Source organism: Monodelphis domestica, chromosome 5 (genome assembly GCF_027887165.1).
Source record: "Monodelphis domestica isolate mMonDom1 chromosome 5, mMonDom1.pri, whole genome shotgun sequence".
NCBI lineage: Eukaryota > Metazoa > Chordata > Mammalia > Didelphimorphia > Didelphidae > Monodelphis > Monodelphis domestica.
The window spans coordinates 159,457,109-159,472,056 of NC_077231.1; the positions used below are offsets into that span (position 1 = coordinate 159,457,109).

At 32.8% G+C, this 14,948-nt stretch overlaps 1 protein-coding gene across 11 annotated transcripts in view; it reads left to right on the forward strand.

Moving 5' to 3' along the window:
* CACNA2D1 (calcium voltage-gated channel auxiliary subunit alpha2delta 1) overlaps window positions 1-14,948 on the forward strand; it is a 648,555-nt gene that overhangs the window by 620,276 nt on the left and 13,331 nt on the right. For all 11 annotated transcript variants that reach the window (XM_056799476.1, XM_056799477.1, XM_056799478.1 and 8 more), the window contains 8 exons: window positions 1,065-1,132; window positions 1,662-1,700; window positions 4,005-4,076; window positions 4,777-4,929; window positions 5,095-5,147; window positions 6,933-6,988; window positions 7,873-8,002; window positions 13,277-13,386. In XM_056799476.1, coding sequence (XP_056655454.1) covers window positions 1,065-1,132; window positions 1,662-1,700; window positions 4,005-4,076; window positions 4,777-4,929; window positions 5,095-5,147; window positions 6,933-6,988; window positions 7,873-8,002; window positions 13,277-13,386 — 681 coding nt within the window. The remainder of the gene's footprint in view (window positions 1-1,064; window positions 1,133-1,661; window positions 1,701-4,004; window positions 4,077-4,776; window positions 4,930-5,094; window positions 5,148-6,932; window positions 6,989-7,872; window positions 8,003-13,276; window positions 13,387-14,948) is intronic.

A 14,948-nucleotide genomic window follows, 5' to 3' on the forward strand; every position in this document is an offset into this window, starting at 1 on the left:
ATATTAAATGGAATTTCCTAAACTGGAAATATTATGAGATCATTGCTCTTTAGGCCACCTGGTCATCAAAGAACATCAAAGGTAAAACTTAGAAAGTAAAATCTGTTTTCTCTCAGTTTCCTATTTCTATATCCTGTGATACATCCACACTAACAACTTCTGGTACCTACTGTAATAACCTAGTGATTTTTTTCATCCTTCTCTTCTTCCTATCAAACCCTATTCTCAGGAAATGATCTAAAATAATTTTTTTTCACAATTCTGTTACTTCTATTTAAGATAATCACCTAATCCCTAGTTATGGAATTTCAACCATATACTAGCCAGTGGAAAAGACAAGACCCCTAAAGTCATATTAGTCTGGTGATTATCTAGTTATCTACTCAAGACTGGTCTTGACCATAAATAAATTTCGTTGTTTATGAATGTCCACACTGTATGTGTAACAAATATGTAGCATTTCCCCTTGATTTAAATTGGAATTTATTACTAATGAGAAATGAAGTAGTTGAATCAAAAACCTCTTTCAAACTTTGTTTTTTTTTAAGTGAGAACCCTATTTATAGATCAAGAGGGGGCGGAGTATGTAGGAGCGGACCTATGAGTGCATTGTTACAGAGAACTGGAACTCTTCTGTGTGAAGATCCACAAACTTAGCCTTAGAAAGTAATATAAGGCAATGAAAAGTTCAATGACTTTAAACCCAGTACTTTTGACTCTTAAAACCAATTCTTTATCTAATACAACTTGCAATTTTATTTGCTCATTTGTCCATTCAGTTGAAATACATGAGCCTGAGCTTAAGTTAAAAGGAAGATTTGAAACCAAGGGTTTCTGACTGCAAGACCCATTAGATTTTTTTTAATTTAAAGAAAAATGAAAATTGCAGGATATATATGAAAATAATCAAATTCTTATTTGCTCATCTGTCAGATAATTTCAGAGTAAGAATGGATAGGAAAAAGCAACAGAAGCTTAATTCGGGTAAAATAGGGGTATTAGGACACAGGGAAGGACTTTGCATCTGTAAATTAATGGGTTGACATATGTTTATAATTTTTCAGTTGTTGGAATAAAAATAGATGTTCCCACCTGGATAGAGAATTTCACCAAGGCCTCAATAAGAGATCCGGTAAGAAGCTGATTTGTTTAATGTTATAATGGAATGCTTATCAACCTTCAAAAAATAACATAGGAAACTAGTTCAAAATCAATGGCTAATTTTTTCTTTCTACCTGTTAGAATTTTTTATTGGGCAAATGATTCATAGGGTAAAAAAATTAAAAAACGGTTAAAGATTCCCTTCTAGACTCCTTGACCTTATCTACTAATATTTATTAAATCTCAATGCCTGTCTGCCAGGTGGATTACAGTATAAAAAGCATGCTGCTGACCTTCAAAAAAATCTAAATGGTTTTATTATTAAAATTTATAAATTTTATTATTAAAATATATAAATATAGCATTCTACTACCCATTATATAGAAGTAGCATAAGCTCTTCTATTTTCATGGTCTTTGTTTTGTCATAAAAATTCAGATTCATTTGGAATCTAACAGGGTTGTTTATTGGAATATACTATTAAGAAAAATGGGACTTTGTGTTTTGTTTTGTTTTGAAACCACTGTGATATGATTATGATGTTATTTCTTTTTTTTCAGTGTGCTGGTCAAGTTTGTGATTGCAAAAGAAACAGTGATGTAAGAATACATTTGAAAATAATCATCTTTCAAACCATGTAGCCTGCTAACCATATATCGACCTTCTTTAAGATAGACTTATCACCTATAGGTGCAAGTCATTATATTAAAGACTTATTTTTTGGATGTACACACTTTTATGGATTCTCTTCCCTCCCTTGTCTCCTAGTCCCCTCCTGGTTCTATTTCTTTCCTCTTTGAGTGCACTTTATTAGGTCCTTTTGCTATCCCATCACCTTCCTGACCTCCCCAAAGTATGAGTGTGCCTGAAGACTCTGGCTCTTTTCTTTCTCTACATTTCTTCTGTCTTTGTAAGACCATCCATTCCCATGAGTTCACTGATGCCAAATGACTCCCCAAACTGTAATGCTCAGCCTTCTCTCTCACCTAAGGTGCAGTTTAACATCGATACTTGGAAGGATAGGCTCCTCATATGTAATAAGTGCAAAATAAAACTCATTATCTTTCCTATTGTACCTAGGTATCCCTTCTTCAACTCATTTATTTCTGTTGAGATTATCACCATCTAATATATCGTTCTTCCAATTGAGTTAACTGATATAGTTTAGACAGGGATCATGATCTCCATGTAAAACTAGAAATTACCTAGGTTTGCTCATTTGCAGAATGTGTAGGGGTAGGTTTTGAGGGCAGTGGATTAGGAGAACTAAGAGCAAGTGAGATACATGAACACTGTTCACAATTTTGGACTGTTCACCACCTAAATTAAGGAGTCATCCTGAACAAGGATGATAATTTGATCTAGGGAACTGATGATATCACCAAAGGAAAAAATGCAGACAGAACAGGACTCCAGACAAAGTCTAAAGAGATTTGGAAAAAGAAAATATAATGATCTAGCAAAGGAGACTGAAAAGAAGAACCAAGAGGTAGGAGAAGCAGGAGATAATGGTGTCTCAGAAGCCAAGAGTTTGGAGTGGAGAACACTAAAAAACAGCTTTATTAAGTAGAATGAGAACTGAGGAAAAGCTAATGAATTTAGCAATTCAGAAGAAGCTGACAATCTTGGGAAAAACAATGTGTCAATTTATGGGATATGAAGTCATATGTCAAGCGATTAAGAAATGAATTTAATTTTGTATTAATTAAATTTTTAAATTTTTATATTTAATAATTATCAGGATTTTACCTTAATTAGGTTAGAGAACTAAAATCAAATCATGGTACAAAAATACTCCAAAATGCATTCTTTGAATTATCAAAACAATGTAAACAAAACTATTGACTCAAAGATTGGAAAATGAATAAAATATACTAAATAAATATATTAGAATATTATGGCATAAGAAATTATGAATGTGAAAAATTCAGGGAAATTTGGGAAGAACTAAATGATGCCAAGAAATAAAAGTATATCCAAAATGAACGAAACAACATCCATGACCATGGTAATAAAGAAAACAAAATCCAGCAACAAAAGTTAAATACATAGAAATAAAGTTCAGAAGGTGTCATAGAAACAAACATTTTGCTTCTACCTTGTTAAAGTTGATACATTCACCTTTTGTTTTAGCAATCTGCAAATAACTTCAGTTACATTAACTTTTCATTTTTTCTTTTTTAATTAAATTTATATTGTCATGTATATGAATGCTTGTCCAAACAAAAAAATATATATATTATTTATTTTGAAAAACAAAGCAAGTCATCTCAAAGCAGGACTGGCTATCTTGAGAAATAGTATCTCTGTGGGCTTTAAGTGATCTCTGGATTACCACTTATTAAAGATATTGCATTGGGGGCAGGTAGGTGGCTCAGTGGATTAAGAGCCAAGCCTAGAGATGGGAGGTCCTAGATTCAAATTTGGCCTCAGATACTTCCTAGCTGTGTGACTCTGGACAAGACCCTTGACCACCATTGCCTAGCCCTTACCACTCTTCTGCCTTGCAACCAATACACAGTATTGATTCCAAGACAGAGGGTAAGGATAAAAAGGGAAAAAAAAAAGATATTGCAAAGGATTTCCTGCTCAAGTACAAACTAAGGATCTTTTCCAAATTTGAGACTATCATTTAAACTCCCATCTATTTGTACAAATAAGCTTACTTTCCATAATGCCAGAAAATGAATTAGACAATGTCTTGAAGTCCCTTGCATTACTAGGATTCTCTGTGTATCACAGCAATCTTTTGCACATTACTCAGAATCAGTTGAACATAAAAGAATAAATAGTTTCAGGATTTTCTTCCTATTTTTGTTGTCATTATCTTTGTTATTTACTAAAATAACCCTATCAAGGTTTGAAGCATTTCTAAAATTTCACTTCTGCTTGGATTTGTATAGGTAATGGATTGTGTAATTCTAGATGATGGTGGATTCCTTTTAATGTCAAATCATGATGAAGATACTAACCAGGTATGAATATAATGTAGATGGATAAGCATATTGGCTCACTGCTTAAAATTTAAAATGCTACTTAAATATATTGGACAATATTCCTATTAGTTAAAACTTCCCATCATAAATTATTAGAAAGTTGGTCAATTAAGAAATAAATACAAAATCTATCTCATAATTACTATTTATTCATTTGAAACTTCCACCCCAGGGACAACTAGGTTTATAATAGCTTTATGAGTACAAGTGGAGAGAGCTTTTTGGACTGATAGGAGACCTAATGCTTTACTATATATGATTCAGTGATTATGTTTACCTAATAAATGTTCACCTATTATTACCAATAATTTCCATTAATATGTAAATATGAAATGTGCAAAGAAATTTTATTGTTAAAATAGTAAAAAGTAGATTGAACATTTTTACATATTCAAGTTAATCTTGTTTATATTGATGCATACAAATAGCATGTTTATATTTTCTATTTATTATTTTGATTTACATTTAATTTGAAGCCAGCAACAAAAGGGAAAGAAATAGCTTTCTTTTCATAGTAAAAGGTAATCTCAATTTGTCAAAACTACTAACTGCTTTAAAAAGAAAAACTCTTAGTTTCCTTTGACTTTTAAATTATTATTATTTCATCTAGTGGTAGTGGGTCAAATGTTATTAATTGGCTAAGTAGTTTGAACCTAATTTCACCCTTCTTCTGTACCAGATTGGGAGATTTTTTGGAGAGATTGATCCAAGCTTGATGAGACACCTCATTAATGTGTCTGTGTATGCCTTTAACAAATCCTATGATTATCAATCTGTTTGTGACCCTGGTAGTGCACCAAAACAGGGAGCAGGAAATCGTTCATCATACGTGGTGAGTGAGTAACTACCAAAATGTTAATAAATTCTTAAAAGTATATTTATATGTGCAGTCAAAAACAACTAGAGGTGCTTTGGGAAGCAATATCTTCACTGCTAAGTGCCTTGGAGAGATCCTTGTTTAACCAAATGTCCCTTTTTTTTCTTTTCTTTTTTAAAGCCATCTATAGCAGATATTTTGAACATCGGCTGGTGGGCCACTGCTGCTGCATGGTAAGTGGAAACTCTATTAGTCGAAAACTCTAATGAATAAAACGAGAAGAGCATAATGACATAATATATTTTAATTATTTTAACATACTGAGCATTGAGAAATTATGATGATCTTCTGATCATTTGTGGCTTTGTTACCGAGTCATTCCCCAAACCTAGACTTCTCTGAAAATACTTCCCTTGTAGCAAAATGCCCATATTCCTCCCTCCTAATTAAAATTTACTCAGTTCATTCTACTCAGTATTCTTCTGCAGGTACATTCATGCTTCCAATACTTGCCACACTTGAACAGCTCCCATCATAGATGCCCACAAAACTTTGTGTGATAAAGGACAGTTCCAGGTTATAACTTCTGTTTGTACCATTTGAAAATAGTTTTCCTCAATTGCTCAGAGTACTGTAACAACATATCTTTTATCTCTACTGTCTTATTTCTGCATGTCTCTTAGGGAATTTTTATTATAGACTTGGGTCAGAATAGATAAGATTTTCTGTAGGTGGTGAGATCTGCCAAATGTTCCTATTTGCCGATGGTAACCTGCTATCTTTATCCAGAAAATAGAAAATTACAGTGGCTCCTAAATGAATCTAATACTTCTAAAAGGAATTCAGCTTAAGAATCCACAGAGTGGAAAATGAGTAGATGAGGAATACTAATGTCCAGCTAGTATATCAAATTGGATGTACAACCCATTAAAACTAGCTCATAACTACATATGAAAAACAAACCCTAACAAGGAAATGAATAGCCAGGATTGATATTAGGGAAATGTTCGGCACTTTGATAATCTCAAGCTTTTGCTTAAAATAAAAACAAATCCATTTTTAATCATTCATGCTCTTCCAAAGATACTACACATAGCCACTAAAATCTTCAAAAAAAAAAATTGCAATAGACCACAATGCTTTGCTAATTGCATCATGAATCTGATCATGAACGACAGTGATATAGAGATTTTTCATAAAGGCAATTGTTATTTAATTGGAATGCTATTAAAACACATATGTCAATTTCAGTAAAATAAGCTGCATTTACTGCATGTGTTTTATGACATGAATTGTGAAACTGAATTTATATTCTAATTGATCTAGATGCAAAAACCAGAGTTATATTGTTAATAAAGACTTTCTAAAAATTTTATGAGAATAACTCTTCAGTAAAAATTCCCAAAAGGCATTTTTTGCTTGGCCTCTTAAGAACTGGAAAAAAGTACATATCACACCCATGGTCATAAAACAGCTTCTCTATGACATGAATGTTGCCATGGAATTACAAAATTTATTGAAATAATTAAGATCTAAATTAAGATAGTTAAGGCTTTATTTACTACATACAAATTTAAAAAGCATTTATCAAATGTCTACTAAGTTCTAGGCAGCAAGCTAAGTGCTTGGATATTCTTCCTAATAGACTATTGCCACTATATAACATTGAACATAATATGGTATGTCAAAAGCAAGAAAGACGTGAATAGTGTAGACTTGAAAACAATGTAAACAAGGAATTGTGGGTATCAGAAACAAAAATATGATATTAAAAAAAAAAACAATATCCTGGCTTTCCTGTTAGACTTATGCCTTAAAGAGAAATCAAAGATTGCTTTTAGTTTATTAGTGGAATTCCTTGGGCCAATTTTGAGGAAGGGAATGAACAAGAGTCCAATACAAGAAAGATAAGAATAAATGGATTGCTCTCTGGAGTGAATGTTCATGCCAATAAGATTATAGATCCATCTGAATTAGATACAGTTACAGTAAGATTTTGTTTTTGTTTAATGATATAGGTCAATCCTACAACAGTTGATTTTGAGTTTGACTTTTCCACGGCTTCTTGAAGCAGGTATGTCAAAACTCATATCATAAGAAATTATTTCTGTTACAAAGTACATGAGATCTATCAATTTAAAGGGTGGGGAAATGGCACTTCAGTGGGCACAATCCTGAATTTTTCCTCATCCATACCTAATTGAAATTTCCTTTACCTACTCTTGTCTCTGTTCTGTAGACTACTTAAATGAGTTTTTATTGCCCAATTATAAATGTATTTAATATGTCCATGTGGAAAATAGCTGTTTGGGACTGCTAGTTTGACATGAATCTACAATACAATATACACAATAGCCAAAAAACTACAACAATGTGAAATTTAGCTCCGTTAAGAAGGATATGTTCCTGCTATATTCTATCTTGGTCGGACAGGAAAATGGCAGCAACAAATAGCATTTCGAAAATGGTAAACTATCCTGTTAGTGAAGCTAGTGAAATGTTTGACACTATTCAATATGGAAGGATCTTTTGAAGGACTTGGTATAATGTTACTTAGAGAAGACAAGACTTGTAGGAATGTGACCACTAAATTAAAGAAATTAAGAGACTGGCATGTGAAATTGGAAATACATTTATTATTCTTGATCTCAAAGGAAAATAAGGTATGTACAAGTTGCCGAGGGGCAGATTTTTGTCTCATATGAGGACAAAAAACTCCTAATAATTAAAGCTGTTCAAAAATAGACTAGGTTCCTTCAAAGGAAAAGTGGGTTCTCTTTTACTAGAGGTTTGTAAGTGAAATCCAGGTTATATAAGTCATTATAAAGGGGATTTTCATTCTGATAGTTTTTCATAGGATGGCCTCAGAGGACCACTCCAATTCTGAGATCCTATGATTTGATGAAGAATTCAGACAACTGACCAAAACTTTTCCTCTCATGATTTTTTTTTTCACAGTGGATGTGGAGGAGGATGATTTTTCTGCTGTGCTATCAAAGCAGAGCTGCATTACTGAACAAACTCAGTATTTCTTTGACAATGATAGTAAATCATTCAGTGGAGTATTGGACTGTGGAAACTGTTCCAGGTATTTTTTTTTCTTTATATACTGCTGGAGTAACACTTATTTTCTGGAAATTCTTGTCTATCCATTGGATCATTGTATAGAGCTGTGGAAAATAATGGAACCAGGCAGTTCTATTTTGGAGAATTTGCAAAAAAGAAAGTTAAAAGAATTCAGTTCAGAGGATATATTAAAATAATCTTCTATGTACAAAGCACCTTGGCAAGCACAGGATATATACACAAAATTTTACATGATTTAGATCTTACCTTTGGTCAACTTTCTTCCAAAAGAGATGAGAGGCAAGATATTTATACAGATAGGATAATGAAAGGTGGAGAATGACTGAGGCCAAAGAAGAAATGTCAAACTAAGTTACCTCAGAAGCTTAGAACTAGAAGAACATTTTCAGCTGGGGGTAAGTGGGAGGAAGTTAAGGGCAATTAAAGAGGGCTGTACAGTGGACATGGCAACTGAACTGAGCCTTGGAAGGAGGAAACAAGCATTTTATAAAATGTCTACTTTAACATAGCTCACTAAATCTAAAGGAAAAAAGGAACATCCCACAGAATTTGTATTTCCAACGAAATAACAGAAATTAAAAGTAACTTTAGATTGTAGTGCTGAACGTGAAGGAAAAAAAAAGTTTTTCAAATATTTCTCAGAGCCTGCTGTATATATGATACCAATGTCAAATAAACATTTTAATCTGGATCCGTTCATTTAAGAGATTTGTGGATTTGTATCTATCTTAAATCATAGCATAGAAAAACAAATTAAAGTGTAATCTTTCTAGCCACATAGGCAGAACATAGAGGCGGTGGATAATGTTTCCTATTTAATGAGCACTGATATTTCATATTGTTTTATGAGATTATTGGGATGTGAGGTGGGAATGTGCCAAACAAAATAGCAATTAGGGACCTCTAGCCAAATACATGGTTAGCTATCAAATGTGGTTCCCAAGTATTTATTTCTCTTTTATTTTTTTAATAACAGAGGCAGGTTAACATATTGATTAGAATGCTCATCATGGAATAAGAAAAACCTTAGTTCAAAAAGTCTACTTCTCTCATATTCAATAGTTATGTCACTAAGTTTAGTCACTCAGGGTTAGTTGTCATCTATTAAATCATAGAGAGATTACCTTCTTAGGAAGAATTAGAGTTCTATCCCTGGGGAGTTCCCCAAAGGGATTATTTTTTAAATCCCATGTTTCATTCAAGTGTTTTAATTGGTTCAGAGTTGTTATAAATAATTATCATAGAGTGCAGAAAATTAAATGTATCTTTAAAAAAAAAAAACTTTTACCTTCTTTCCTAGGATCAATATTGTGTATTGGTTCCAAAGTAGAAAAATGGTAATGGGTAGGCAATGGGTGTTAAGTGACTTGTCCAGTGTTGCACAGCTAGGAAGTATTTGAGGGGAAATTTGAAACTAGAACTTCTTATCTCTAGGACTAGCTCTCAATCCACTGAGCCAATCAGCTGCCCACAAAATTCAATGTATATTTAATTAAATATGGAGAAATTAAGAGAGAAAATTATGTACCTTGCTCAAAATGTATAATTTTGGCCTTCTGGTCATTTGCCTAACCAGATGAGCTCTATTTTTTTTTTTATCTCGCTATAACAACTCAAGATCCCTATTCCTTGACCAAATATCTCCCTATTAAATTATGAAAAATGATGATACATGCATTTCACCTGGGTGCATAGCTTTTTGTAAAATCTATTCCATGGTTTTCTCAATGTGTACTCTTCCTCATTGTAAAAATTCCCTTAAAAGATATGGTTCAATTGTTTATAATCTTAAAAAGTTCTTAAGGCTACATATAAATAAGTTCACCATTCAAGTTAATCAAATTCAATAAGAAATTATTGTCTATTACGTAACGCTCACTCTTGCTAGGCGTTAGGGATCCAAAAACAAAAATGGCATAGCTCAAGCTTCCATTCTTCTGGGAGGATTCAACAGATACCCAGAAAAGCAAATGAAAAAGATACAAAATAATAGGGATGGAGCAGGGCTATAACAACTGAGAGAATCCAGGAAGTTATTGAAGGGGTTAGCTAAGCCTAGGAAAGAATGAGAATTTGCAAGAGGCAGGAGTGAAGAGGGAAAATAACCCAGGACCAAAAGATAATCTGTTCTCAGGAACTGAGGCCAAGGATAAAATATTGTATACAGAGAAGAGTGAAGAGGCCAGCTTTTGGAAAAGTACAGTATGTGAGTGAAGTATTATTAAATTAGCCCAGAAAGACAAGCTAAAGACAAATTAGGAAGTACTTGTAATTTAAAGGCTAAATTTTTAGGGCAAATTTAAATTTATCCCAGAGGCAATAAGAAGTCAGTTTAGCTTCTTGAACAAGGGAGTAATGGGATAATAATATCCAGGAATATCCATTTTGCTTCTTTATAAAATGGAGGTTGCAAACGAGATGTAAGGAATACAGGGAGACCAAAAAGAAAATGTAAATCTAGGTCAGAGGTGATCAAGGTTTGAACTGAGGTAGTCTCAATGTGAGTGGAGAGAAGTGGAAGAAGGAAAGAGGAAGCAGGAAGGAGAGAGGGACAAGAGGGGGAGAGAGATCCTAGGGAGGCAGAACTGACCAGATAAATAATAAGTAAATTAATAATGTTCCCAATTTATTGGTTTGAAGTATAATTACTAATTTTTTAAGTCCCTGACATTTGGGTACAATTTGCACAAGATATAATCAAGATTTGAAACTGAATCCATCCCCTGACACTTTCTAACCATGTAATTCTAGACAAAGCCTTTGAAAATTATACAACCCAAGCAATTTTTTGGATTCTAAACTAATTATAGAAGGGTTTTGATCTACCAAGGTAGAAGAAATTCCCTCACCACCACCAAAAATTCCCCCAGACTGATTAAATCTCAGATCCTTTTAGTATTTGTATATTAAAAAAAAATCTAGAAAGTACATTAGAAAAAAATGAACGTCTACAAATAAAATCCTAAGATTTCAAAGAAAAGAAAGGATATAGTAAATATAATAAGATTCCAGATACCATTAAATACTGTTACGGAGACTTTCTTCATAGTATGTTCATATACAATGTATGCTATTTATGTAAATCTATTAGAAGCAAGTATAATCTAAATTTAAGAAAATATAGGTAATTAGGAGTGATATCTTATATCTTAGATCCCTACTCTATCTAGAAAGCTTAGCTGATGTTGGTATCATGTTTAGAGCATTCTGATAAATCTTTGTTAAGTAATAAATACCCCTGCTTCCAGTTCATTTAACTCCTAGTAGTTCAGTTGGAAAATGAACTTTTTCAGTTTATCTTTTTCCTTTTAGATAGAGAGAACTGAGCTGACATAACTATTGAAAGAAAGAACAAAGAGTATTATATAATAAGCCTCTATGGGGAGAACAATTTTATTATTAAATTAACAATGTAATAATAAATGCTGTTTTAGAAGACATTTTCACTAAGACAATTTTTCTATCATGGTCAACCATAGAGAAGAAGTATAGTGAAGAGGACCCTGAATGACCAGGATTCAAACACAAATGTATTAGTCAAGTGATCTTGGATAAATAGCATCACATCTCTATGCCTGTTTCCTCATCTGAAAATGAAACAGTTGGCCTCAATGATCTCTAAAGTCTATTTCATTTCTGAAACTGTGATCCAATGGTTCAGTTGAATTCAACTTCATAGGATCATAATCTTCTAGGTAGAAAGTACCTCAAGGGCCACAAGTCTTCCCCTACCATTTAAAAGATGAGGAACCTGAGAAAGGATTTCATCTTAGGTCTTTCTGACTCTAAATTCAGCACTCTAGCCACCAATCCATATTGCTCCTTAAGCCTCTGCTTTATTTCAGAAACCCAAGAATTCTCTGCTTAGCTTTAAACATCATTTTATAACAGTGACTTTTCTTTCCTTTCCCCTTCCTACACACACACACAGACACACACACACATACACATACAGGAGAAAAAAGGTGATTCTAAGTTCTAATTATTTAATGAACCATTTTCTTTTTATTTTGGGATGCCCAGCTCTAAAAATTAATAACTTGTTAAGAGTTTGCAAACATCAAAAATTTAAGATTTTGAAGGAAATTGAAAAAATGAAAAAAATAAGCATATGGATCTTAAGGATGGGGAGTTAAACTTAATTTTTTGAATATAATCTTTGTCATTCCTCCTCCTACTTCCCTTATAGAAATGCAGAATTGAACAATGGAAAGCACATATGATTTATAGTCAAAGGGCCTGGGTTTAAATCCCAGCGCTCCATAACTGGCTAATTCTGTGGCCTTAGGCCATTTGGTTCACCTATCTGAGCCTTAATGTCCTTATTTGTAAAGGAAAGGGGTGTTAGGGTGGACAGAATGACCTCTAAGATCCCTCCATAGTTGCTCATCTGTGATCCTGTAAAAGAAAGGGATAAGGACAGGACTTATGATTCACTAATGTTAGGATGCCCTAAATGAACAAACTTCATCTACTGGCAACTTCTCTGCAACTTAAAGTCCTAGAGAAATGTCTAGATCAATAATAAACTATGTAACTTGTGCAGTCACACAATCAATATGTTTCCAAGGCATTATTTGAACCCAAGTGAGGCCACTTTTCTATCCACTGCATCAGGCTGCCTTCATAAACCCAATGATGAGTCACTTGAAATTTATAGGAAAGAAGTCTGGGAGACTTTGGATATAATTTGGAAATTTCAAAATTTGAGGGTTTTAAAAAATAATAAGGTACTAGGTAAGCCCTCGGTTAATTATAATATTTTAATTTTAATTGCAAACTATTTTATGTTAATTAGTTATTTATAAATTGTCCATGGTCAGTGAGCACTGTAAAAAAATGGTAATTATGTATGAAGGTCATGGGAAAAAAAGAAAAGAATTCATTTTTTAAAGCTAACTAATAGCATGAGATCTGGTTTAAAGTTTTACAAATGCAGAAAGATACATCTTTTAAATTTTGAAATTGATTATAATTAAGATTCTTCTGTATGGATATTCTATAGCTAACTTACCAGGTCATTGTCATATTCAAGTGTTTGTTTGCCTTTTGTTTCCATTTTATATCAGTCAGTTTGAAAGAACAGCATGTAAATGCTAGTGAATTTAAAAAATGTTATTTTTTTCTAGTATAAAAATGAGTGTGTTCTGGTTATTATATAATTAAATTTTTATAACTCGAAGTTTTATGGTTATACAAGTGGAAACTCTTGAATGTTATTTAACTTTAAATTATAGTGCTCTTTCCCTATGATGTTTTAATGTTTATTTTCCAGAATATTCCATGTAGAAAAGCTTATGAACACCAACTTAATATTCATAATTGTTGATGGCAAAGGGACCTGTCCTTGTGATACACGGCTACTAATCCAAGCAGAACAGACTTGTATCCTTAAGCAGCAGACTTGCTAAAGAACTGAAACTATCTTGTATACAGCCAGTTTATCAGAAGGCAAGCACTATTTGTTGTTTATTGGTTTTAGGTTTGGTGTTAAAAGTTAATTAGATTTGCAGTAAAAAGGACCTGGATTCCACTGCCCTGTTACTCCTTTCAGATTGGGTGTTATTATATTTTTCTCATCTGTAAAATAACAATGGAATTTTGATTATCTCTCCAAGTTCTGAATCCTATTGGGGAAGATAAGGTGAAAGGAAGTCTTTGATTCAGATCCTACTGAGGTCCTTAATAGCTGAGCAAGTCTCTTGGCCTTAGTTCTTCATCTGTAAAAAAAAAAGGAGGGTTGGAAACAGTGACTTCTAATGTCCCTTACCATTCTAAATGATGTTATTTTAAAAGTTGCAACCATTCAAAAAATGCAAAGAGCTACTACCTCTTAAGGCAATTAGTTTGCCCAACAGTGAGCATATTCAAGCATCTCCAACATATTCAGAATGTTATAGATGGGACTCATCCTTTATATAAGGGTTTATAAAAGTCTTCAGGCCACATGTGGCTCAAACCAGATTAAAATCAAATTGGGAAATATTTAACAACATGAAAAAATACAATAAAACAGATAATTTTCTATTTAAAAATGAAGTCAATGTGTAACCTACAGGAATTCTTTTGTACGAATTAATTGTCCCTATTTTTATTTGAGTTTTCCATTTATGATTCTCTTAATTATGATGATCCATCATTAGGAATGGCCACTAGGTATTAAGATTTGAGGTAACAAGGAAAATATATGTGAATCCATAAAAATACTCCCTTGCTTCCTCCATTCTTTGTTCTTTTCAAAAATGGTTGCTGGGATGAAAGTCAAATATGGAAAGGTAACTTTCGTTTCAGAACCTATCTACTGAATTAATCCTTCCCTAGTTATGAGATTTAACTGGTTTTGTCACTGATAGAGAGTATTTGATTGCTGATGAAAAGTTGTCTGAATGCTCTGTGTTTCTAATATATGAGTATTTTATTATTATTTCTGGCTATCAAGGGAGAATGAAACCATGGACATGAAAGCAGGTATCACAGCCATGGTTTCTAATGAAGCCTAGTATGGCTCAACTATTTAGTCTTGCAACAGGATTGAGAGGACAAAGAATGAAATGAGTGTGACACAGAGTTGAAAGACAAATAGAATTAGTGTTAATACAATGTTGGGAGAGGGAAGAATAAAGTTAGGAGTCTGAATTGTGTCTGGAACATTACTGAAACAAGTCTAGCCATCTGAACAGGTTTTTCATTGGATTTCTTCTAAGAAATTATAGAAGATATACTTTCCCATACGATTACTTTTTGCAGAGTTTATTAATATTAGCAAAATCCTAATCAATTGTGTGCATGGGGTAAGGGAGTAGTATTGCTACCGGCTAAGTCTACAATAAAAAAAGATAGTTATAAAATAAAAAAAAACATACATGTTGAGATATAGATGATAGATACATTAAGTATATTTTGTATGTAATTTGGATTATAAGAGTACACATTGTTCCCTCTAATAG